Source organism: Canis aureus, chromosome 3, assembly GCF_053574225.1.
Source record: "Canis aureus isolate CA01 chromosome 3, VMU_Caureus_v.1.0, whole genome shotgun sequence".
NCBI classification, from domain to species: Eukaryota; Metazoa; Chordata; class Mammalia; order Carnivora; family Canidae; genus Canis; species Canis aureus.
Genome location: NC_135613.1, coordinates 18,955,759 through 18,982,488, shown reverse-complemented (window position 1 = coordinate 18,982,488; position 26,730 = coordinate 18,955,759). Strand labels below are relative to the sequence as shown.

Sequence of the window (26,730 nt, the reverse complement as noted above, 5' to 3'; positions counted from 1 at the left end):
AGCTACGTGTTTATTCATATGTCCAGAGACTCATTTGCTCTTTAGACAATTGATTATTTTTGAGTTGACTGTCACTGTGTTTGTGGCTTCCTTCTGAAGAGCACAGCATGGAGACAGGAAAACAGTAATCTCACACTGGAGAAATCTGACAAACACAACCTCAACCAGGTAATCAAGGTCAACATGGACAGTGATCAGTCATGTGATAAAAATGTCCCCTTTATCATTGCAGAACATTCTACAAAAGATCTGATCAGAACTGTCAAGGTTATCTAAAATAAGGAACTTTTGAGAAATGGTCACAGTCAAGACATCCCTTAGGAGCCATGAGCAGTAAATGTAATGTGGGATCTTGGATGAAACTCTGGAGCCAAACAAGGACATAGGGTAAAAACTAAGGAAATCTGGAGAAACTATGTACTTTAGTTGATAAGGATATATCAGTATTGGTTCATTAGTTGTGACAAATGCCCAACAGTAATGGAAGATGTTTTGAGTATGGGAAAGTGGGTGTGGGTATACAGGAACTCCATACTGTCTTCAAATTTTTCTGTAAGCCTAAAACTATCCTATAATCAAAAGTTTGGTTAAATATATAACAATAGGTAAGTATGATAAATGTTCATATTTTTATAATAATATAATTTAATGCTTATGTATATACCTCTATATGGATATATTATAAGTATATTTATTTATATTATAATAAATAATAAATATAGCTATAAAAATTTATCTAAGTAGCCTTTTCATTTTAGAATAGATTTACAAAAACTTATGAAGATAGTACAATGTTATTTATACATATACATATGTAGCAATATATATAGTAATATATATTATTATATATTATATAAAAACATAATTATATAATTTATATATAATTACATGTATAACTATATATATATATATATATTTACTAAGGAATGAAAAAATTATAATACCCCTTGATTAACAAGAAGAACATTGTCAGCAACCCCCAGGAACCCCTCTCATGCTATCTCCCAATTACTATCCTTTCTCTCTTCAAAAGTAACTACTATTCTAACTTTTAACAGCGTAATTTAGTTTTGCCTGTTTTTTAAACTTTATGTAAATAGAATCACATAATATTAATATTAGCTGTGTCACTTGACAACATATAGATTCATCCGTGTTGTATGGATGACTAATTTTCATTGCAAAAAGCAAGGACTGGCAAATTACAGCTGACAGGACAAATCTGGTCTGTTAACATGTTTTGATAAACGAAGTTTTATTGGAATTCAGCCATGCTCATTTATTTACTTATTTCTGTGTCTGCTTTCCTGCTACAATGGCAAAGTTGAATAGTTGGGAAACAAATCATAAGACCTGCAAAGCCAAAAATAGCTACTATCTTGTTTACATAAACAATTTGCCAACCTCTGCTGTAAGGCATTTGGTTGCATAAATATGCCTCTGTTTCTTTCTCCATTGTATTAATAGAAAAAATGAGTTTTTCACTTTGCTAGCTATCATGAATAGTTGCTGCTATAAATATTCTTTTTTTAAAGATTTTATTTATTTATCAAAGAGAGAGCATGCAGGTGTATGCACATGCACAAGCTGGGTGAGAGGGGCAGAGGGAGAGGGAAAGAGAATCTCAAGCAGACTTCATTCTGAGCACAGAGGACTCAACCTCACCCCTGAGGACTCAATCTCACCCCTGAGATCATGATCTGAGCCGAAATCAAGAATCAGATGCCCAGCCGACTGAGCCATCCAGGTGCCCCTGCTGTAAGTATTTTTATAAACGTCTCTTGAAACACATGTGTATCCTTTGCCGTTGGGTACATTCAATGGAGTGGAACTATGGAATCCATGGCATATGCACGAATTCAGCTTGGTGCCATATTTTTCCCCAAAAAATGATTAAACCAATCCCAACTAAACTATGAGAATTCCAGTTGTTCCACGTCCTTCCTCAAGTTTGGTATTGTCAGGCTTCTTAATTTTAACTATTCTGATAGGTCTGTGGTTGGATCTAATTGAGTTTTAAATTTCTTTTCTCTGATGACTAATAATTTTGAAAACCTTTTCATATGTTGATTGTTCATGTGATATTCTCTTTGTGAAATGCTTTATAAATTTTTTTCTGACTTCTTTAGATGTATGATTTTTTTTTTAATTTTATTTATTTATGATAGTCACAGAGAGAGAGAGAGAGAGAGGCAGAGACACAGGCAGAGGGAGAAGCAGGCTCCATGCACCGGGAGCCTGATGTGGGATTCGATCCCAGGTCTCCAGGATCGCGCCCTGGGCCAAAGGCAGGCGCCAAACCACTGCGCCACCCAGGGATCCCCTAGATGTATGATTTTTTAAACCCTTTTTCTTTTTCTTAAAAAAAAGATTTTATTTATTTATTTGAGAGCGAGAGGAAGAATAAGAGAGAAAATGAGAGAGCACCAGTGGGAGAGAGGCAGAGGAAAAACAGGTTTCCTGCCAAGTGGGAACCCCAACGGGGGGCTCAATCCCATGACCTGAGCTGAAGGCAGACTCTTTTTTTTTTTTAATTTTTATTTATTTATGATAGTCACAGAGAGACAGAGAGAGAGAGGCAGAGACATAGGCAGAGGGAGAAGCAGGCTCCATGCACCGGGAGCCCGATGTGGGATTCGATCCTGGGTCTCCAGGATCGCGCCCTGGGCCAAAGGCAGGCGCCAAACCGCTGCGCCACCCAGGGATCCCTGAAGGCAGACTCTTAACCAACTGAGCCACCCAGGTGCCCCTAAAGCTTTTTTTCTTTTTAAACTATACACATTTCAAGGCTATACAATATTTTTAAGTATGTCTGAGCTGCACTCCCGATGTTTGGTATGTACCATTTTAATTATTGTGCAATGAAAAATGTTTTATAATTTCTACTAGAATTTGTTCTTTGTTACATGGGTTATTTAGAAATATATTTTATAAATTTATATGGGAAATTTTAGTGATATCTTATTGCACTTTCTAGCTTAACTTTACTCGTGTTGAAAAGCATATTATATGTAATTTCAGTCCTCTGAAATATCTTGAGCCTTGCTCTGTGGCCCGTCACATAGTGGATTTCTATAAACATTCACATGTGCTTAGAAAGAATGTATATTCCGTGGTTGGTTCTGGTCCATGCATATCATTTAGATCTTTTCCATCCCTCTAGTTTCATTTGTGCTAGATTCTTGCATTTCAGATATGTCTCTTCAAAACACCAGATACTACGGTACTTTTTTTTGGTATAACAATCTTGTCTTTTAAGCAAACAATTTAGTTCATTTACATTTCATGTAAGAATTGATGTGTTTATCAATCCTTAAATCTATCATTTTACTTTTTACCTTTTATTAGTCTTTTTTTTTTTTTTTTTTTTTTTATTAGTCTTTTTTAAAGATTTTACTTATTTATTCATGAGAAACATACAGAGAGAGGCAGAGACATAGAGGGAGAAGCAGGCTCCCTGTGGAGAGCCTGACATGGGACTCGGATCCTAGGTGCCCAGGATCATGACCTGAGCCCAAGGCAGATGCTCAACCACTGAGCCCTTGGTACATCATGCTTGGACCTTTGAAACATATGCACACCATCCCCACCATCCTGAATTATATGCTATAGTCATCACAAATTTTTATTATGAGATATGTCAAATCTCACAGATTGTTCTTAATATTTGCTTTATGCAGTCATCATTCATTAAAATTTTCCAAATAGTTACCCTTTTGTGGCTTCTCATTCCTTCCTATGTCTCCATGCTTGCCCTTGAGATCATTTTTCTTTAGTATTTCTTTTTTAAAAAGATTTATTTATTTATTTGAGAGAGAGAGTTAAGTTCAGGGAGGGGCAGAGGGAAGGAGAAACTTTAGCAGACTCCTCACTGAGCTTGGAGCTCAATGCGGGGTTTGATCTCACAACCCTAAGATCATAAACTGGATCATGAACTGAACTAAAATTGAGTCAGACGCTTAACCAACTGTACTACCCAAGGGCTCCTTTCTTTAGTATTTCTTTAGTGTGGGTGCTAGTGATAAAATTTCTATTTTTGTTTTTCTGAAAATGTCTTCATTTCACCATTTTTGAAGGATATTTTCACTTCAAGGGCATAGAATTTCAAGTTGGCAGTTGTTTTCTTTCAGCAATTTGACGCCTTTGAGAAGATATGTTTTATATTTTATCTGGCTCTATTGGATAAGCTCTCAGCAAGAGAGTTGATCCTAATTATCTTCTCTGCCATTACCAGAAGCAAAGTTCCTAAGTCTTTTTTATACCATCTGGTAAGGCTCAGCTCTCCCTATCCTTACAAGACATTTTATTTGTATCAAAATGAAAACCCTGTTAAATTTCATGTTTTTAAGATTGGGTCCACTATGCCCTCCTCCTAGGACACATCATGGGAAAATCTAAGTGAAAGTTCATAGCTTTCTAAGTTTTGAAGCAAGGCATTTCATAAGGTGTTCTTTCTTTTTTTTTTAATAATAAATTTATTTTTTATTGGTGTTCAATTTGCCAACATACAGAATAACACCCAGTGCTCATCCCGTCAAGTGCCCCCCTCAGTGGCCGTCAACTGTTCACCCCCACCCCCCCGCCCTCCTCCCCTTCCACCACCCCTAGTTTGTTTCCCAGAGTTAGGAGTCTTTATGTTCTTTCATCTACCACATATTTACAAAGTTCCTACTAAGTGCCAGGTGCTGTTCTAGGTACTGAGAATCCAACAGTGAGTAAAATAATTTGGTTCCTGCCCTCACAAAGAAGCTTAAATTCTAATTAGGGAGAGAGACCAGTAAATAGACAATTATAATACAGGTATGAGGATGTACCTCTTGAAATCTTAATCATCTGCCATTTCTCTATCATGCCAACAATGATAGCAGAAATGACCTTGTCAAATCCCTTGCTGAAATTCAAAATCTGTCTTTACTCATTCCACTAATCAGTAGAGTAATTCTAATCTGACACATCTACTTATTGGTCAGCCATGTTAGGTCCTAGCAACTGTCCATTCCTCTTCTAAGATTACCCAAACCACTCTTTTTCTAAGAGCCATGAAAGGAATCAGATTCCCCTCTGTCCCATGGTTTTCAGAAGACATTTTCTTTCTCTTTTGGAAAAAGACAAAAATTGGGAGTGTAGGGCTTTCAGAGCTCAGAAGCACTTCTCAGAGTAATTAGTCTATGAATATGCTCATGACATCAAAGGTGTTGATAAAAACCCAAATCTGGATTTTAGCACTATAGAGAAAGCTATCCTACCTTTAAGTTTAGAACTGTCTTACATTTTTTAGTTTCTATGCTGGAAAATTCTTCCTGCGTAATCTTCTTACAAATCTTTGATGTGATTCTGGCTGATAATTTCTTGGGACTGCAACTAAATAATTGGACTGCAACTAAATAATAAAATTGCCTAGATCAGTACTTCCCAATTTTTTGTACTTCATAACCAGTGCAATCTTTTTTTTAAAAGGAGAGAGATACACATTGAGACTCCACTATTTAACTTTGCCAAGTGAGAATGCATTTAAAAACCAACTATCAACAGTCTACAAAAGAAAAGGTATTTTAGGGCAGCCCAGGTGGCTCAGTGGTTTAGCGTCGCCTTCAGACCAGGGCCAGATCCCGGGGACCCGGGACCAAGTCCCACGTCGGGCTCCCTGCATGGAGCCTTCTTCTCCCTCTGCCTGTGTCTCTGCCTCTCTCTCTGGTTTCTTCTCTCATGAATAAATAAATAAAATCTAAAAAAAAAAAGAAAGAAAGAAAAGAAAAGAAAAAAGAAAGAAAGAAAGAAAGAAAGAAAGAAAGAAAGAAAGAAAGAAAGAAAGAAAGAAAGAAAGGTATTTTAACACACCACAAAAAAATGGACACGGTCTCACAATGAAATGTGATCTCTTATACTGAATAAATTTAACTTTATGAGAAATGTTCAATGTTGTCCTCATTTTTCAGAGAGTACCCCAGACGGTAAAAGTTTTGTCACTAACTGACAGCAGGCAGTGGATTGCCATTTGAGAACCGAAGCGAGAAAGCTATAGGACCCTGCTCTTAAGACAACAACAATAGAACATCATACTCATGAGATTTGGGGAATAAGTTCTAGATTCTGTGAACAGGAGGTGGTAGCATTCTAAATCCTGATATTTTTATCTGTGCCTTTGTTCTTGGGCTCATTTCTTTCTCTTCTGGGCACTAACCACAGCAAAGAGCAAAGCAGCATCAAGAATAGAAAAGTCGAACGCCAGTTAATCTACACGCCTTAACCCATTGTCCTTGTCTTCCATACATTGTGTATCAAAGCAATAACATTAGTAGAGGGCGAGCTTGAAAGATCCCTGAGTTCTATTTTGACATTGTGTATCAAAACAAAAACATTAGTAAAGAACCAGATTAAAAAATCTCTGAGTAAAAAAAAAAAAAAAAAAAAAAAATCTCTGAGTTCTAGTTAGATTTACCCACTTGTTTACTGACAAGGGCTCTCCACCTATACAGCTCTATTTCTCATGAATACATTAAGGATTCAACATGGATAAAAATATTTCTGCTCATGTTTCCAAATTTCTCTCTTATTCTCCCTTAAATGCCTCGAAATTAGTCACATCCTCTGTGTTCATTTCCTTTCCTCCCTCTTGGGAAGGGCCAGAGTGTGAAAATTCCACCCTGAATCGAAGGGGATAATGGCACAAATGACCACTCTCACTAGGCTGAATGGTTTCAGCCAGCTTCTTCCTGCAGCAGAAATAAGGCCATGTATCTCCTTCCATGTCGGTCAGCCAAACCCAAGCAACCATTCTATCAAGGCACCGATGATAATACAACTTCTGGAAGCAATTCTTAAATGTGCTCTAGAGACAATAACCACTTTTCACTGGCCCATGGTGAGGTGATGGTCATCAGTGAGCACATCTTCTGAGTTTTCTTAAGACTGAATTCATTCAATTTCAAGGATTATCTTCAGAGACTAGAGCCTTCCTCTCTTTTTGGCATTAAAATATCTTTTGGTGAATGAAATGGTGGTGATAGGCTATCACAGTTTAGTTGTTGTTTCTTTTTGGATGCCCTTACTTGGCAAAATTAAAAACTAGCAAGCCTACATGTCTCCCCAGATTTTGGTCTGAAATCTTACCAGGGTTCAAAATTCAAAAACATGGGAGCCCCATTAACAGACAATATGGTAGCTTTGAGTTAGCTGAGTTCAGGGTGGAAATTCAGCTCTGCTATTTACTCAACTATGTGAACTGCCCTCTCTGCTCTGAGCCACAGTCTCTCACCGACAGTGGGATAATAATTCGTACCTCATATTGGTTATAAAGGTAATCTATGTAAAAGTCCTGGGATATCAGAGTTTTCAATGGCAGCCATTATCACAAGAATCTTTTGGGTCTTGACAAGAACTCCTTTCTTTCAGTTTCTGTCCTTTCTTCTTGGGACTTGCAAATTGAGAAATACGGGCTGAAGGCAACCAATGCACAATTTGGCGTGGCTTCTCTCATATAGTCATGGCTCCCAGGCTGAAGGTTCACAGAAGGAAACAGACTTGCATCTGTATCTCCAGAAGGGAGATTAAATCTAGGATGAGTCTATTAGAAAGACAACATTTCAAAATTTGGGAGCACAGCTGAATACCAAAAGTAAATTATGCCATAAGCCAGATGTTCCAGGAACTTCTTTTCCATTTTTTTCCTTTTGCCTGAAGGGAAAGTTTTAGTTCATAAAGAAAACAATGAGCAGAAATTGCTATCGCAAAATTGTTCATGGTTATTTAAAATGAGCCCGTTTGAAAATAATCAAAGATGTGCACAATGATTTATAGAGGAAGTTGTTCATTTCAGTGTTATTTATCATATGTAAAACACAGAAGCATCCTAAATGGCTAACCATAAAGGATTTGTTATATAAATTACGGTACTTTCATTTGATGGACTGCTATACAGCCATTAAAAATCATGTTGTTAAAGAATATTTAATGACTTGAGAAAATGTTTGCAATATTTTTTGAGCAAGGAGAGCAGGTTACAAAGTAGAATCTATAGTATGATCACATTTTATGTCCCTATAACACAGATATCAGCTGGAACATCTCAGTCGAGATCCAGATAAGACTGGCTCGAATTCCCAAGCCTGTGGCCTGGGGTCATAAAAGCCTTGCCTGGATTTCTTTGAGATCCTAGGGACCTACTCTCTCCTAGTTCCTTTTGCTTCTTGTCAGTCACTCCTCTCTACCATTCTGAACTCAGTGTGAAACTCAACTTCTCTTTTCTGTTTGCAAAACAAAATATATAACAGTAAAATCAACTGTAGCAAAGTACCTCCTAGTTTGAATGACCCAGGAGAGAGGGAAGAGTGGAAGAATCATGTACCTGACTGTAGTGGGATGAATAGTGGCTCCAAAGAGATATGTCCATGTGCCAGCTATATGAACCCGTGAATGTGACATTATTTGGGGAGGAAAAAGGGTCTTTACCAATGCAATTAAGTTAAGGATTTTTTTTTTTTATGGTGCAAAAGTTAATGTTTAGATTTAACCAGCTAGACTCAGTTTAGATGATCCCAATTTTGTTGGCAACTTCCAAAGCCTCATAGTCAGGAGCCAGTTGAACATATGCCTCCTCCTCTCCTTCGGGCCTGATCAGGGTGTGACCTCGGTGACCTCAGTGTCTTAGAGCTTCACAGCCTGTTTGATCCAGTGTTTGTTAGCCTTGACGTCCACCATGAACATAAGTGTGCTGTTGCCTTATATGTTGTCCCTGACTTGGGAGTCAGGGAGTACTTAATAATGGCATAGTGGTCAAGCTTGTTTCTCCTGCAGTTGTTCTTTTGAGGATATTCGAGCTGCTTTCAGAGATGCAGTGTCTCGGGCCATAGGAGGGCAAGTGACCTGTGGATCTTGTGTGTGTGGCAACTGTGGAGGCCTTTCAGCACTGCTTTCTTGGTCTTCAAAGCCTTTGCTTTGGCTGCTGGCTCTACTTCAGGATAAACCCACTACCTGACCACTCCACCGCTTTTAACCCAGTCCAAGGCACCACCCGTCACCTCCCGCCTGGACTGCAGCAAGAGCTTCCTATAGGTCTCTCTGATTCCACTCTTGTCTCCTTACAGTTCCACCCTCCACCCAACACCAGAAAAATCATTGTATAACCTCAATCCTGTCATGTCACCCATCTGCTGCAAACGGTACCAAAGGCTCCCCATCTCACCCAGAGTAAATGCTAAAGTCCCCGTGGATGACTCCAAGGCTAGATGTTTTGTCCCATGTAGCTCTTGGACCACATCTCTGATTTCCATTTCCTCTATCTCCCCATTCACTCCATTTCAGTCACAAGGGCCTTCTTGCCATGCCTCAAACATACAGGCACACTCCTGCCTTGGAGCCTTGCTCCACCTTCTCCCTCTGCCTGGAATGCTCTTGTCTACTTCCCTCCTCCTGTATATCCTTGCTCAAAGGTCTCCTGCTCAGTGTACCCTGCCCCCACTGCCTTTCCCCTTAACGTGCTCTACGTTTTCCCATGAAAATAATCTAAGCAACAAATACACGGCAACAACAACAAATTCTACAATGGATCAATCTCTTTATCAAAAGCAAAATAGTTGTCAGGAGGGTGCTGATATATTTATTTTAAATGAAGTATGAGGGGCACCTGGGTGTCTCAGTCAGTTAAACACTTGCCTTTGGCTCAGGTCATGATCTTGGCGTCCTGGGATTGAGTCCCGAGTTGGGCTCCCTGCTCAGCAGGAAGTCTGCTTCTCCCTCTGCCACTCCCTCCCACTCATGCTCTCATTTTCTCTCTCTCTCTCTCTCTCAAATAAATAAATAGTCTTTTTAAAAATTAAATATGAAATTGGTTTTTTCCCTAACAGTTAATGATTAAATATCAGTGGGGGCATATACCTCAAAAACAAAAACAAAAACAACTCAAATACTTTGACTTGGCTGATTGATTTGGCAAGGTGGAATGGCTTTGCCAATTATATGATGAACATCTTCCATAAGTTGAATGAGGTAAATCGGTTACAAAGTTGTTGTAAAGTATATTTAGGACAAATTTGGTAAGACATATTTGGTCAAAGTAGTTTGACCAAAATATGTTGCTGACAATACTGAATTTGTATTGAAATTAACTGTTTTGATTTATCCAACTCTGAGTACACCTGGTTAAACAAGATGCCTCTGAGTTAAAGAACAGCGGCCACCTCAGAGACCCTCCCCACTGATAGGCAGGAGCCTCTCCTTGCTCTCTCTCTCTTCCACAGTCCATGGGGTCTGTGTGGTGCCCTGGCATTGCCCCATTTCATATCCTACTCTCTTACTTGGGGCTCCTGCTCAGCCTTGCCTAACTTCACAGGACTCGAGAGATTGGTGTTTTTAGACCCTGGGAGGGGAAGAAGGGAGCCCGCGGCCCGTTCTTAGGATGGATTGTCTCTAAGACATATTCACATTCTGAAGGTGGCCGAGATTAACTCGCTGACACTCTGGGAGTGTTACTCTTGTTAGGAAGCCATCAGGAAAATAGGAAGCAGAAGGAAAGAGAAAATGAGTCTGAGACACTTTGCAAGGCAAAAGGAAACGGATATAAGAATGAAGGAAAAGAAGTGGGTGTCAAAAGAACCCAGCCAATGCCAGGTGTTGCTGGACATAAGGCACATACCTCTGGCCATGAGGTTCAGATAGGTGGGTGTCCCCATAAATACCTCCCAGGGACAAGATCATATATGTCTGGGAGTCCCTCATGCAGGGTTAAGAGTTGAAACCAAGAGAACTAAAGAGTTCTTTGAGGAAAAGGATGTCGAAGAAAGGAAAGCTGGAGGTTGAATCCTGGGTTTTACCTTGTTACAAGCTGGGAAGAAAGTACAAAGGAGGCAAAGAAAGAAGCTGGAGAGGATGGGATGAAGGAGGAGGAGAAGGAAGAAACAAGGAAGAGCACACATGGGGGCGGGTTAGTCAAAAGACAAGAGGTTCCACAGGAAAAGGGGGAAGGGATACTGTCAGAGACGGAAACTCAAATACGAGGCAGCTAGCAAGGAAAGGTTCTTTGCAAAAAGGAAAATCTAAACAAATGGTAAATTTTAATTTCTCTTGCATAACTGAATCCCTAATGAAACATCTGTGCAAGAATTGCATTTAGGATCATATAATGAACTCCTGGCGCTCACAGGACTGCCTTTAGTTTTAGGGATGCAGCTGAATAGGATACACGTTGCTCTTTCAAGAAACAGCACCTGAATGTTCCTTACAAATGGGGAGGGAGAAATAAAAGGAATTTCATATTCTGTCCTGTGCATACCTATTCACATTATATTGTACTGCCGTGCTCTCTGAGGGAGGAACACCTTTGGGTATGCTGTGAGTTAGGTAAACACCCACTAAATATTGATGCCTGCATAATTAGAATGACTAAAATAATCCTGGCATAAAATTACCCTCGCAGTTAGGAGAGAGACAAAATGAAGTAATTTGATCATGAAAATTAATACAAGTTGACTCTCAGTTTTCAATGCAGCTAATTGGAAACCATTTATTATTCAAACCCCACTTTTGCTCTTGGTTTGTATTCTTTTCTCCTTGCCCTGAGAAAGAGGAAGGTAGGAACAGTCTCGGGGGGCAAAGCTGTCATATTGGGAAGGTGGGAAGGAGAATTATGCTTATTTCCCAAAGGCAGTGGCTCCTCAGCAATTACCTGTATTGATTTTATCACCCATGACATGCTTTTGTGGGCATGTCCAGGAGGATTGGCCATTCTGTCCTCTCCTACTCAAATGACATTGCAATTGCAATGAGGCAGACATTATTGTAGATATAATTTTTTAAAATAAGTTTCATTGAGATATAGGATTCACATATCATAAAATTCACACATGGAAACGGTGATTTACAAATCAGTGGTTGTTAGTGCTCACAGAGTGGTACAGTCATCACCATATTTCATCATGGTAGAGAGAAACCCCATACCCATCAGCACTCACTTCCCACTGCACCCCAAACCTCCCCACTACTGGCAACCACCAATCTGCTCTCTATCTCATGGATCTGTCCATTCTGGACGTTTCATATAAATGGAATCATGAAGTGAGTGGCCTTTCGTGACTAGCTTCTGAAATTAACTAATGAAAACATGAGCATGATGTTTTTTATGTTCATCCATGTTGTAGCATATTCAGTATAGACAGCCCCTGACCGAAGACTTAGGACGGTTCGACTTCTGATTTTTCAACTTTGCCACGGTGAGAAAGCAGTGTGCCTTCGGTAGAAACTGCACTTCAAATTTAGAATTTGGAATTTGGACCTTTTCCCCAGGCTAGCCATATTTAGAATGATCCTCTCTCATGATGCTGGGCAGCAGCAGCAAGCCAAAGCTCCGAGTCAACCACACAGATCACAAACAACTGAGCCATTTACAACCATTTTGTACCCACACAAGCATTCTGTTTTTCACCCTCCATACAGTATTTGATAAATTATACAAGATACTCAACACTCTACACAAAATAGGCTTTGCATTAGCTGATTTTGCCCAACTGTAGGATGATGGAAATATTCTGAGCACATTTAAGGTAGGCTAGGCTAAGCTATGATATTCCTGTAGGTTAGGTGATTAAATGCATTTTTTACTTATGATATTTTCAACCTACGATGGCTTTATCAGGACATAATCCCACTGTCTGTGGGGAAGGTCTGTACTTGGTTGCTTTTTACAGCTGAATAATACTCTGTTTCTATGGATTATCACATTTTAAAAAATATTTTATTTATTTATTCATGAGAGACACAGGGAGAGGGAGAAAGAGAGAGGCAGAGACATAGGCAGAGGGAGAAGCAGGCTCCATGCAGGGAGCCTGATGGGCCGAAGGCAGGCGCCAAACCGCTGAGCCACCCAAGGATCCCCAGATTATCACATTTTATTTATCCATTTGCCCATTTCATTGATGGACATTTGGATTGTTTCTTCTTTGGAACTGTTATGAATAATGCAGATGTGAACATTCCTGTACACATTTTGCACATGTAGTCTTGAAGGTGATCTATAATATGAACAGCTCCCATTGCCCAGGAGGGGTCTGTGGGTCCCATCAGTTTAGGACTCCTCTGTCCAGAGTCAGCATTCAAATTCCCACAGCTCTCACTAGCTCTGTTTCTTACTTCCTTGCTATACCTCCTCTAAGTATAAAGACTAGAAAGGTGGGGCGCCTGGGTGGCTCAGTGGTTGAGCATCTGCCTTCAGCTCAGGGTGTGATCCCAGGGTCCTGGGATGGAGTCCCGCTTCGAACTCCCCGCAGGGAGCCTGCTTCTCCCTCTGCCTATGTCTCTGTGTCTCTCATGAGTAAATAAAAACTTAAAAAAACAAAACTAGAAAGCTAAGTTATTCATTACTTCATGTTCACTACTATACTGCAGGTGACACATTAGTTCCGACACCTCCTAGCTGACCTTTACACGTGCTGTTTGAAAACTGCCAGCCCTGAAAGTGTGGCCTCCTAGAGAAATTATCTCGAGGGGCAGGAGGAGGCCTTCAAAGTGTATCAGGATAGTTTTTCAGAATCTTCAGTTCCCTGAAACCACAGCAGAGTAGGATGCAGAACCGTATCTTCTTTTCCTTCCAGCACAGACATAGCCAGTACTTCTTCACTCCTCAGACATATCACTCAATCCTGACTGTACACTTTTGCCCTGTTATTTCTTCCACCAAAATGTACCCTTCTTCTCTTCTTGGGCCAGCTCCTACTCTGTCATTCCTCAGGGCTCATGTCATAAGCCACTTCCTTGGTAGACACTTCAGGAGCTGTGCCCATGAAAATCACCGGGATTGGAGAGAAACCCCACTCCTCAGCAACCTCAATATGGAGCATCCTTAAAAGGCGCAGCTTTATAGGATTCTGGTGAGTAGCAGATGCAAGCGGGGTCCCACTGCCATCCCCTCACATCTACTGGAACTGGAAAAAAGAAGGAAAATCAGGGACACGGGAAAACATATGGACACACATAAATGTGGAAACTCAAGGGATAGAGTTAAAAAAAAAAACATGCCGACTGAATATTCTGGAGTCTTATGGAGCCTCATCGACCATCCATCCACCCATCACCCGCAATCCATCCATCCATCCATCCATCCATCCATCCATCCAAGCCAACACTGAGCCCCCCATTTATCAGGCCCTGTGTTCAGCATCGTGGGTACGCCGAGATGGAGGCAGAAGCCTAAAAGCAGATATTGGAAGTGGGAACAGCGGTAGATGTGACCGTGAGGCTGGAAGCGGGCGGGCGCGTCGGGGGCCTTCCTGGGGCGAAGTCCAGCCCCAGGGAAGGTGGACCACCAGCCCTCACATCATAGAGACGCCGAGCCCTCCGGGCTTCCTAGAGAGGCCGGAAGTGGCTCCACGAGGCCGGGGGCGGGGCCGGGTCGGTGCGGGGGCGGGGCCGGGGGCGGGGCCGGGGCGGGGGCGGGGGCGGGGCCGGGGCGGGGGGCGGAGCCGGGGCGGGGGGCGGAGCCTCCCGGCCGCTCACGGTCCACAGCCGCTGCAATCTTCCGCGCTGAGTGGGCCGGGGGCAGAGCCAGGGGCGGGGCCGCCCGGCCGGTCACGGGGGCGGGGGGGCCGAGGGCGGGGCCGGGGGCGGGACCGGGCCGGTGCGGGGGCGGGGCCGGGGCCGGGGCCTCTTGGCCGCTCACGGTCCGCAGCTGTGAGTGGGCCGGGGCGGGGCCGGGGGCGGGGCCGGGGCGGGGTCTCCCGGCCGCTCACGGTCCGCGGCGGCTGCCGTCTTCCGCGCTGTGAGTGGGCCGGGGCCGGGGCCGGGGCCGGGGCTAAAGGCCGGGGCCGGGAGGGCGGCGGCTGCCCCGGGGGGAGCGGCTGTGGGCGCCCCTGTCCCCAGCGCGCGGCGGCGGCGGCAGGTGGGACGGGGGCGGGCGGGGCGACGCCCATCCTGGCGGCGGGGCTGCCGGGCCGTGGCCGCAACGTCACGAGGCCCCGGACACCTGCCGCGCGGTCGCGGGGGAGCGGGTGGGCGGCGTGCGTGGCTTCTCTTATTTCTTGTTTTTTAAAACAGACCTCAAGCTCAGGAGTTTTGTCGGGTTTTGTTTTTTGGGTTTTTTTTTTTAAGATTTTACTTATTCATGAGAGACACACAGAGAGAGGCAGAGACACAGGCAGAGGGAGAAGCAGGCTCCAGGCAGGGAGCCCGATGCGGGACTGGATCCCAGGACCCCGGGGTCACGCCCTGGGCCGGAGGCAGCCGCTAACCACTGAGCAGCCCAGGCCCCCCGCCCCCCCCCCCCCGGGTTTCCAGCAGGCATCTGCATCTACCTAGACTTGATCATTGGGTTTCATCTCACGGTTCCTGGAAGTATGACCTCCCCTTACCACCGACAAACGATTCCGGTTTCTCATTTAAAGTGGGAATGTGAGGTTCCCACTGAAAAGGAATGTATTTTTTGCAGAAAGTTAAACAGATTCAAACAAAATAGGATAGGTGAGTGATAATAGCAAAGAGACCAGGTGTGTGTGGCAGAAATTGTGCAGGTGATAAGGAAACACTGCATTGTCCCAATCCCGGGGTCGGGGGCGGGAACCTGCAAGGCAAAGAGCCCAGGCTGGGGGGCAGTTGGATCCGCCTCCATCAGCCTCCTTCAGCTTGGGGCTCTGGGTCTCAGCTCAGGTCTGATCTCAGGGCGGTGAGATGGAGCCTGGAGTGGGCTCTGGCCCTCCCCGCCAAGCTCGGGGCTCTCTCTCTCTCTCTCACTGAAATAAATCCATAAATAAATAAAGAGAGAGGGAGATAAATAAATAATTAGCTAGCTAGCCAGCCAGCCCAGGCTGGGGAGTGATGCACACCTGTCTTCAAGCCCAGAGTCTAGCTCAGCCACTTATAACCTATTATTTGTGAGCCAGTTCTGCAGGGAGGTGGGAGGAGTTTAAGATATCTTTTCCTTCCAGGTTCATTGAGATAATTGACATAACACTGTAGTTTTAAGGTGTTCAATGTGATGATTTGTTATGCTGTGAAACAATAATCAGAATAAGATCTGTTAAAATCCCAGGCATCTCACATAATTAGTGTGTGTGTGTGTGTGTGTGTGTGTGTGTGTGTGTTGAGAGCTCTAAAGATCTACTCTTGGCAACTTTCAAGTATGTAATACGATATTGTTGACTGTAGTCACAAATACTGCTGTATATAAGATCCCCAGAACTCATTGTCTTTTATTACTGGAAGCATGTAATTTGCTTTGACAGTCATCTCATTTCTTCTAATCCCCGGCCCCCAGTAACCAGGATGCTACCCCCTGGAGTATATCGACTTTCCACCTAATGCTGTGTCCTCAGCTAATCTTCTCCAATGTGTTTGGCCTTTTAGGGTTCTATACCTCACATCCCTTTCACCTGTATCAGGATTACTCCCCTTATCATCTTTAATAACTTCATCTGTATTGCCCTGACTACTTTATATTAAACACAAATAATTTTCAGAGCATGCATGGAATTTGAACAGCACCATTTCTAAACCCTCTAGCCTCAGTGTGTTTTCCTGATCTCAATACACTAAGTACACAGTTACCTTTTGCCTCTAGATAGTACTTGGGCAATAAGTTAAAACACACCACCACAGGGTTAAACCCACTTAGAGCTGTTTTTCTCTTCCTTGAAGCAAATAGGGTAAAATTTAATTTTTCTGAAAGCAGTCTTCAATTCTCCCATCTTCTCTGGACTCCAGCGGCACCTAGATTTGTATATTGCATTATAATACCAGAGGGTTAGTAGCGCCATCATCTTGAACTCACGGGATGAAGGAACCGTGTGCGTAATCTAAGGTTCTTATTACTGATCCTTGGCATTTAATTAGGTCTTTGTAAGTCTGAAGTACCCATAGTCATTTTTATGAGTTTTCTCATAACTTCCTGTGAGATGTCAACTTTATTACCCTCACTTTATCTTAGTATTATCAAGAGGTCAGACGGATTTAAATTTCATTTTTTCTTGTTTGTAATTAAGGTTCCGTTTTCTGGATCATGTACTTAACTTTAACCTATATCTACTAGAATGACGGCTCAGGTCAGATGTAACCCTTCACCCTCCACCCAGAGGAAAGCAATTACTAAGCCGGGTTTTGAAAGAGCCTTTAAGAGCCGGGGTTTTGAAAGAGCCTTAAAGTGATTATAAACGCTGGTCTGAGTGCCCAGCCCCAGAAGACATCAGATGGCAACTAATTAATTAAACAGAAGCCATAAAGTGTGTAAAGATCATGCAGCTGGTTAAGAAAAACTGTATACTCTTCTCCCGTCTGTCTTGGTGTTCTTGGGGGTTCCTTGCAGTTTTCTGAGAAATGTGTTTACTGCATTTTCTTCTGTGTTTATTGATGTAGGAAGCCAGGAAGGGAGGCGGAGGCTCCGGGTGGTCATGGTAATGGCTGGTAACCTGTGAAGGTTTTTACCCACCTGGTGGATAGGCTTCTTTTCCTTACTGTTTCTCCTGCTAAATCATTACTTTTTCCGAATGTATTGCCACCTTTCTCGGCTGACCCTCCCGATCAGGTCAGTTATACAAGTTCTAGCTTCAGATCATTGTGGAATTAGTTGGAAGATAATGAGGAGTAGCATGAATAGGCCTGGCAGGTACTCTGAAGCGTTCATAATTTGAACTCGTACTTTCCCAGCATGACTAATGTGCACGTGAGCCATCTCTGACCTGTGGTCCTGTGACTACACTGGAATGTGCGGTTTTAAAAACAAAGAATAAATAGAGATTAGGAAGACTTTCTGTTGAAATTTTCTTAATTGGACTCTGAGGCCTGGTCCATTTTCTGAATCCCTTAGAGTGGAATTCTTGTGGAGATACTAAGACTGTTTTAAACTTCGTTATCTGGCATCATGTTCATCAAAATGGAACATCTATTCACCAAATGGAACGTTTCTAAAACCCTTGTGTGCCTTTTCAGTTACTGACTGCACGCTCCTTAGACTTCACCTGGGTGCTGCCCACTAAGGTCTCACTTGCTCACGAGCTCCTGTCCTGTTTTCAGCTCAACACCCTGGCATTTCCTCCTCGCAGATAAGCCTATAGCCCAGCCCCATCACCCCTTACCCAGACTCTTGGCTGTTTAAAGGCTTACCCTCCTCCAGGCAAAGCTTGACCCTTAACCAGGACCAAAGGACCATACCTGTTCAGTACACTTCCAGAGGCTTTCAGCCATCTGCAGAATGGAGTTCCCCATCAGGAACTCCTTGGTGTCTCCAAGCTGACCCCAGGCCATCTTTCCCACCTGAATCACCAGCAATATGTTGTGGTTTCTGTGTGTGTGTGTGTGTGTGTGTGTGTGTGTGTGTGTGTGTGGTGGCTTCTATTTGCATCCCAGCCATAGTGGACTTACCATATTAATTGCTCAGTACAGCCTTCTTGTTGCTGTTCCATTCATTAGTGATGTTCTTCAGCCTGTGGTAACCCTCTGCCTCATCTCAGCCCCCCTAAATCTTCCTGTCATCCCAGTTCAGCTATAGGCTTGTCCCTCAGTGAAGTCTTCTCTGATAGGCCCTATAGAATCCGTTTCTCTTGCCTGTCTCTTGCCTCTCTTCCACGGCACCTTGCTTACACCAACAGGTAACAGTAATCTTGTTTTCTCCTTTTTTGCTTGGTGGTTTAAATATTTGCAGAAGGCTCTCTGTCATGAGTTCCAGAAAGCAGGAATTCTGTCTCATTTAGCTTTGTGTTGTTTTTATCCCATAACCCAGAATTTCTTAGGAGATAGGTTAAATGAAAATAGCAGTGTTGGTTGGCATGTAGACTCTTTTTTTTTTTTTTTCATGTAGACTCTTAGACACTGTAGGGCTCTGCATTATTTGTGCCCATCATAATTTTACTAAACTGGATGTATTTCACAGTGTTAAAAATTGACCAGAATTTCAACAAATATTTGTTGAGCATCTGCCACGTTCCAGGTTCTGGTACAGACACACCAGGGGAAAAGGCAGAATGTTTCATTTCTCATGGAACTTACATTCTTTTGGAAAGAGAGAAAAAAAAGTAGATAATTTTAGGTCGTGAAATGCTCCATGAAGAAACAAAGCAGTATTGGGATGCCTGGGTGGCTCAGTGGTAAAACATCTTCCTTCAGCTCAGGTCGTGATCTGGGGGTCCTGTGACTGAGTTCCACATCAGGCTCCCCACAGGAAGCCTGCTTCTCTCTCTGCCTCTGTCTCTGCCTCTCTCTGTGTGTCTCATGAATGAATGAATGAATGAATGAATAAAATCTTTTTTTTTTTTTTTAAAGCAGTGTTTAAGGTAAGGGGATCTCTTTTAGGGCGATCAGAGAAGCATCTCTGAGCAAGTGACATTCAAACGGACCTAAATATTGAGAAGGAGGCATCCAGGCAAAGATCTGATGGAACAGCATTTCTCACTAAGATGAAACAAGATGTGCATAGGCCTCAAGTCACAAATGGGGTTGGCATCTCTATGGAAGGAAAGCCCAGTGTTTGGAGGGTAGCGTATCAGTGGCGAGAGAGCACAAGATGACGTGAGGGAGAGAGATTGACCACGTCATGGAGGTGAAGGGAAGAAGTCTGGGTTGAAGGCTCAGTGACTGACAGCCATTGTGTTTGGAAACAGACTCTGTAGCCACCACACCAACTGACTTCTGCATGAGGGACTGGTTAGCTCTCTTGGCCACTGATATACTTAGTACACTTATCCAGAATAACGTGTCAAGCTTTTTGCAACTCTGTACTTCTGAGAGGTGTAGTCACAGTGTGTGGAAATGTAATAGAACCATCAGTCCCCTGACTCGAGCTTGAAGGAAAGGAAATATGAGAAATGGCATCATGGAGTGCCTATCACGTCAGCCGTTTTGCTGGGTTTTCATAAGCCTGTGAGCCTATTAGTGCCCCTTTTTTGATGCAGCAATAGGCTCAGAGGGGTCAGTAACAGTGTTGCATACTTCTTTCTTACAGGTCCAGTGATCTTTTGACTGCCACATATGGAGGCCCAAAAATCTCCAAAGGAAACTGTCCTCATTACAGGAGGAGGTGGCTATTTTGGTTTCCGGTCAGTGCATGGATAAAACACGTCCTTGGAATTATTTTACTGGTCGTTGTTGGAAAAAAATAAACCTTTCAACTCTAACATAATACAGTATAGACTTCTACTTTTTTGAATAGTGTTAAACCAGAAGTGAACTAGGTTGCCCAATGCTCAGATGCTGAAATTTAGAACTACAGATGTATTCCACTTTAAGAAAAATTCTTTTGAGGGTATTAAATTAGATAACTGACATCACCAAAAACATTTAAAAATAATAGTTATTCTTTTGCAGCTCTTATCATTCATAAACATTCCAAAGAATGGGTAGTGGTTTCTAAAATGGGGAAAAATGGAACACGTAGATGCCATCATCTTAAAAGATAAAGTGTAATTTATCTCACTGTGTAATTCAGTGTAGATGTGTGGATCCTCAGTTTTGAATATTTGCGTACTTACCTACATAAGTAAGAGTTGCTCCAGTGAACATGTCAAGTGAGGGACTCAGGATAAGCCCAGAAGACTTGGGTCAGCCCAACATCGATTGGTAAATTATTTTATGCATTTTTCCTCAATTTGATCTAATATAATCTTTCTCATTTCAGCCTGGGCTGTGCTCTGAACCAGAAAGGATTCCACGTGATTCTGTTTGATATCAGCAGCCCCACTCATTCTATTCCAGAAGGAATCGAGTTCATCCGTGGAGACATTCGCCACCTCTCTGATGTGGAGAAAGCCTTCCAGGATGCAGATGTCACGTGTGTGTTCCATATTGCCTCTTACGGCATGTCAGGGCGGGAGCAACTGAATCGAAGCCTGATAGAAGAAGTCAATGTCGGGGGCACAGACAACATCCTCCAGGTTTGCAGGAGGAGAGGGGTGCCAAGATTAGTTTATACTAGTACTTTCAATGTCATCTTTGGAGGTCAAGTCATCAGAAATGGAGATGAATCTCTGCCTTACCTACCTCTTCACCTCCATCCCGATCACTACTCTCGGACGAAATCTATTGCAGAGAAGAAGGTGCTGGAGGCCAGTGGTACCACCCTGCTGAGAAGTGATGGTGTCTTAAGAACCTGTGCTCTGAGACCAGCTGGCATATATGGGCCTGGAGAGCAAAGGCACCTTCCCAGGATAGTGAGCTACATTGAGAGGGGTCTGTTCAAGTTTGTGTATGGGGATCCTAGGAGCCTGGTGGAATTTGTCCACGTGGATAACTTGGTACAGGCTCACATTCTGGCCTCCGAGGCTCTGAAAGCTGACAAAGGTCACATTGCCTCTGGGCAACCCTACTTCATCTCAGATGGCAGACCTGTGAACAACTTTGAGTTCTTCCGGCCTTTGGTTGAGGGCCTGGGCTACACATTCCCGTCTGTCCGCGTGCCGTTGACCCTCATCTACTGCTTTGCTTTCCTAACAGAAATGGTTCACTTCATTTTAGGGCGACTCTATAATTTCCAGCCCTTCCTCACCCGCACAGAAGTTTACAAAACTGGCGTCACCCATTACTTCAGCCTAGACAAGGCCAAGAAAGAGCTAGGTTATGAGGCTCAGCCATTTGACCTCCAGGATGTAGTCGATTGGTTTAAAGCGCATGGTCATGGCAGAAGTTCTGGGAATCGTGACTCCGAATGTCTTGTTTGGGATGGGCTGATGGTCTTTCTCTTGGCCATGGCAGTTCTCACATGGCTGCCTCCTTCTGCGGTTCTGTCACTATGAGGGAACTAGAAATAAGGAGCTGATCACACTTGCTGAGATGGTTTTCAAGAAATACAGGTTTAAAATCACTATATAGGGGCACCTGGGCGGCTCAGTTGGTGAAGCATCTGCCTTTGGCTCGGGTCATGATCCTGGAGTCCCGGGATCGAGTCCCGTATGGGGCTCCCAGCTCAGTAGGGAGTCTGCTGCTTCCTCTCCTCCCCACTTGTGCTCTCTCTCTTGCTATCTCTGGTGCTATCTCTGTCTCTCTCAAATAAGATCTTCAAAAAAATAAAATTTCTATCTAGATCTAAATATATCTATATATAGATTTCAAATAGAAATAGATACGTGGTAGCGAGTTTTGGCTCTTCAAATTGCTACTTAAGAATAGATTCTTGGATTAAGTCTTCATTTCTTACCTTCTTGCACTAATCCTGAGGGGAGAAAAAAAGAAGCAAAGACAAGTTTGAAATGTAGTTTCTTGGTATCCTTATCCTTTAGATAAGTACAGTAGAAGTCATATTGGTGCCACAGAGCCAGAATGAGGAAGATTGGAAATGTCTTGAATTTCTCTGAGCCAAAGATGTACTTATTTCTGTTCCCTACACTCTGCATCCACTTAAAATAGACTAAAATGTGCACTGACGCGGGAATGGCAAAACACTAACAGGCTTGAGTATGTGTGAAAGAAACCAAATTGGGTCAGATCCCTGCAGACCAACCCTCTGAGGAGATGGTGGCTGTTGAGAGGCATTAACTAGTCATTCCTGTAGGGTTTAGGAATGAGTTTTTACCCTTTATAACATCAGGGCGTTGCACCCATGTGACCACATGGTAATGTTTGATTTTTAAGCAAACAGAACTTTGTCTTACCTCATAGGATTCTTTTGAGGATTAAATTCGACAAGGCATATAAAGTGCCCCTTAACACAAGCAAGCCGTTGTTTCTGTTAATGTCATTGCTATACATTCCTTTTTTTTTTTTTTTTTTTTTTTTTTTTTTATCTTTTCTGTTACATTTACTATATGGAGCAAACCAGTGATCACAATTTACTCAAAATATGAAAGAATTTCTGTAGTTTTTAAAAGTGTAGAGACAAAAGCTAGTCTTTTCAAATAAACTAAAAAAGAGAAAAATCAAGGAAAATTTGTCTCTTAAGAGAGAAAAGCCCTGCAGATACACAGAACTATCCATTTATTGGTGTTCAATTTACTAACATACAGAATAACACCCAGTGCCCGTCACCCATTCACTCCCACCCCCCGCCCTCCTCCCCTTCTACCACCCCTAGTTCGTTTCCCAGAGTTAGCAGTCTTTATGTTCTGTCTCCCTTTCTGATATTTCCCACACATTTCTTCTCCCTTATAAGGGTTTTCTTCCTCAGGGTGGTTCTGTTCAGAGGGTGCTGTTGCCACCAACCTTTCAGGAATGTCTTTGTGGTAAGCTCTCAGAGTTTGTAACAAGCATGTTTGAATATACTCAGTGTGTGTAAGGTTCTGGTCTCTGAGCAGAGATGGAAGTTTAGGAAACAACTACAAATCTGATTAAGGAAGATGATCAAGCTAATGATGCCATATGGAATTTAAAAGTGAAACCTAACTCTCAACTAATAGAGTGGCTTTCTTCTGGGAAGACGTTGGGTTCTCTGAAGGCAACTTCCAGTGAGGAATGTTTTGAATAATGGTGTTACTGTGTAGCCACCCTGGAGGACTGCTGTGGACAGCATCCAAATTGCACTGTTGCACAGAAACCAAAGGGAAATGAAGAGAATCTTTATCCAGTCCATGATTTCGGCTTCAGAAAAGATGGTATTGGGACGCCTGGGTTGCTCAGCAGTTGAACGCCTGCCTTCGGCCCAGGGCGTGATCCTGGAGTCCTAGGATCGAGTCCCACATCAGGCTCCCTGCATGGAGCCTGCTTCTCCCTCTGCCTGTGTCTCTGCCTCTCTCTCTCTCTCTCTCTCTCTCTGTCTCAGGAATAAATAAATAAAATCTTTAAAAAAAAAAAACAGTATCAAAGCATAAGGCAGATAGATTGCTGTGGAAGGTTACATTAGAGTCGTGTTGAGATTACTTGTAGGAAAAGGAAGCTAGATGAATACTCCCTGCCTGGTAAGTGCTGTCTGGATGTTTTGGAAATAATGCTCAACCTGATACGAGAAGACCTGCAACCATGAATGAAATATTGTGTAGCCTTAATCTAGTAACTGAAGCCTCTTACTTTCCTCATTTCCTCATGGGAATGACTTGTATTTGCCTTTTCTACAAACCCACCCATCTCACAGCATTTGTTGTATCAAATAAGATGTCATGAAAGCACTTTTAATCTATAAATCGCAAAATAGGTGATGGTAGCGATCACTTCTGATGAAATGTTTTTGGAGTCTTTTCTATCTCAAGAAGGTTTGTGGGGGCGGGGGTTAGGGGGTGCGGGGCAGAGGAAGAGGGAGAGAGATAATTCCAAGCAGGCTCCACGCCCAGCGCAGAGCCCAATGTGAGGCTCGATCTCACGAATTTAAGATTGTGACCTGATTTGAAATCAAGAGTTGGATGCTTAACTGACTGAGCCACCCACGCACCCCTATCTTAAGAAGCTTTTGCTTTAGTCTGGAGTTAACTTGTATGAGCACCTATGGCATATCCAATAGGACAGGTGCTACAGGTTCCTCCGTCCTCTGCAATTTACAGCCTGCTAATGACATGGTGTGTCCACACAAGAAGGTCAGTGATAGAGTGGGTGAGTTCAGTAAAACATTCATGCACTGTCATTGAGAGGCATCGCAGACTTTCAAAACATGTTTTTAATGAAGTCCTTTAAAAGAATAAATACTCCTTAATTTTCTTATACCAAGAACACTGAGTATAGTGAGGCATTTGGCTCTGCCACAGCATTTGACACCATTGCCCACTCTCTCCTTGAGACACAGTTCATTTACTCTTCATTAACTCACTTTTGGTCTTTCTCCTTGTATTAATTATCTCTTGTATTACCTCAAGACCTACTACAAATTACCCTAAGATGTATCATCTTAATGAATCACCCCAAGACATGTCATCTTAAAACAACAAACATTACCTCCTGGTTTTTATGGGTCAGGTATTTGGGTGCCACTTAACTGGGTTGGTTTTGCCTAGGGTCCCTCATGAGGGTCATCTCATGATATCTGGCACTGCGGTCATCTGGAGGCCTGACTGAAGGTGAAGGATCCATCTCCAGGATGGTTCATCTACCTGACTGTTGGCTCAGTTCCTCACCATGTAGGCATCTCCATTGGACTGCTTGAATGTCTTCATGACATAGTAGCTGGTTTCCCCCAGACCAAGCGATCCAAAGAGCATGGTGGAAGATGCAATGTCTTTCAAGACTTATCCCCAAAGGTCAAATACTGTCACCCCACAACATATTGTTTACACAAGTCAGTCCTATTTGGTGTGGGAAGGAAGTACCTGAAGATGTGAGTACCAGAAGTGGGAGATGTTGGGGGCCATCTTGGAGGCTGGGCTCTCAGTTTCATCCTTTGAGTCATAAAAGGTAGCCCATATTTACAGCTACATAGTTTTCTCAGCCAGAAGAATTTGGGAGCTCCAAGGGCCTCTTTACATTTTGTCATGTATTCCTTTCGGTCCAAGCTGACAGTGCTACTGCAAGCATAGTTATTTTGAACACTATGTGTCTCCCAGGAATCTTATTCCAGCTCCTCTATTAGGCAAAAGCCACACCCACACATCTCTTTGAGATAGTCCTTCTCTACCTTGGGCTTCTGCTGAAAGACAATACCCTTAAGATTCTTAAAAGCTTTATTATTTAGACAACTTTTTTAGGTCTCTCTGAAGTCTTAAGAGGCTTTATGGCCACAACCCCGATCATGTACTGTCATTTCCACAATACCACATTGGCTACAATACTGGTTAGCCCTGTTCCATATGGGAGGAGACTACTCAGGACATAAAGACCAGGGGGTAGGGAATCTCTGGAAGCCACGTTGGAACCGGCTACCACATTCCTATGTCTCATCAGTTTCCTTATCCTCACCCTCACTCCAGTCCTAAGTGATGGATTTCTTCAGTGCTCAATATTAGACCCTCTTCTAATACCGTTGTGTCTTTGAACCCCTGATTTTGTCCAAGGCCCTGGCTTTCATTTCCATCTCTGTTCCAAACACATAAGAGTTCCAGCCCAAGCCATTCTGAGGGCCAGACCCATCTATCCAAGCTCCTTGGTATCTCCACCTTCTCAGTCAACATATCCATCATGGAATTCACAATCCCTCCAAATTCTTACAGGGTTTTTTTCTTCAGTAAAATGTCACCAGTACCCATTGAATTTCTTATGCCAGAAATCCGGAATAATCTTTGATCCCTGCATCCCCTTGACACACTCAACCCCCCCTTGAAGCTCATTGATTTCAACTTCTCCTCATGCCTCAAAGTTGTCCAATGAACAGGTGTCCCCTCTCTCTCCTAGACTCCAATGATATCCTCTTCTCTCTTCCACCTTCATCCCCTCCTGCCTTCCTTTTTTTTAATAATAAATTTATTTTTTATTGGTGTTTAATTTACCAACATACAGAATAACACCCAGTGCTCATCCCGTCAAGTGCCCCCCTCAGTGCCTGTCACCCACTCACCCCCACCCCCTGCCCTCCTCCCCTTCTACCACCCCTAGTTCGTTTCCCAGAGTTAGGAGTCTTTATGTTCTGTCTCCCTTTCTGATATTTCCCACACATTTCTCCTCCCTTCCCTTATATTCCCTTTCACTATTATTTATATTCCCCAAATGAATGAGAACATATAATGTTTGTCCTTCTCCGATTGACTTCCTTCAATCCATTCTCCACGTGCCAGGCAAAGTGATGCTATAAAGATGCAAATGCATGTCACTTCCCTGCTCAACACTGTCCTCAGGTGTAGGCTGAAAATCCTTACTGTGAGTTCAAGGTAGGCCTTGTCTGATTTGGCCCCTGTCTACTGCTTCAAGATCACGGCATACTCCTCTGCCCGAACTGCACCAACTTCTTGCTGGTTCCTGGCTTCCAAGCTTCTCACAACCCTC

At 42.9% G+C, this 26,730-nt stretch overlaps 1 protein-coding gene across 7 annotated transcripts; it reads left to right on the top strand.

Moving 5' to 3' along the window:
• The first annotated feature begins 169 nt into the window (after window positions 1-169).
• Window positions 170-22,687, top strand: SDR42E1 (short chain dehydrogenase/reductase family 42E, member 1). Of its 7 annotated transcripts, none has more exons than XM_077890981.1 (4): window positions 170-387; window positions 1,651-1,758; window positions 19,910-20,003; window positions 20,582-22,687. In XM_077890981.1, the coding sequence occupies exons 3-4, from the start codon at window positions 19,936-19,938 to the stop codon at window positions 21,693-21,695; spliced, it is 1,182 nt and encodes a 393-aa protein (XP_077747107.1). In that variant the 5' UTR covers window positions 170-387; window positions 1,651-1,758; window positions 19,910-19,935; the 3' UTR covers window positions 21,696-22,687. The 7 variants fall into 7 exon arrangements, with proteins under 7 accessions (XP_077747107.1, XP_077747106.1, XP_077747105.1 ...); XM_077890980.1 differs by having other exon boundaries at window positions 1,556-1,758; XM_077890979.1 differs by lacking the exon at window positions 170-387 and having other exon boundaries at window positions 1,444-1,758.
• The last annotated feature ends 4,043 nt before the right edge of the window (window positions 22,688-26,730 follow it).

Bases quoted from the DNA above. Each gene is read 5' to 3' on its own strand.
- SDR42E1 (XM_077890981.1), top strand. From the start codon at position 19,936: ATGGAGGCCCAAAAATCTCCAAAGGAAACTGTCCTCATTACAGGAGGA. The intron at 20,004-20,581 runs GTCAGTGCATGG...TTCTCATTTCAG, and splicing joins GGTGGCTATTTTGGTTTCCG to CCTGGGCTGTGCTCTGAACC.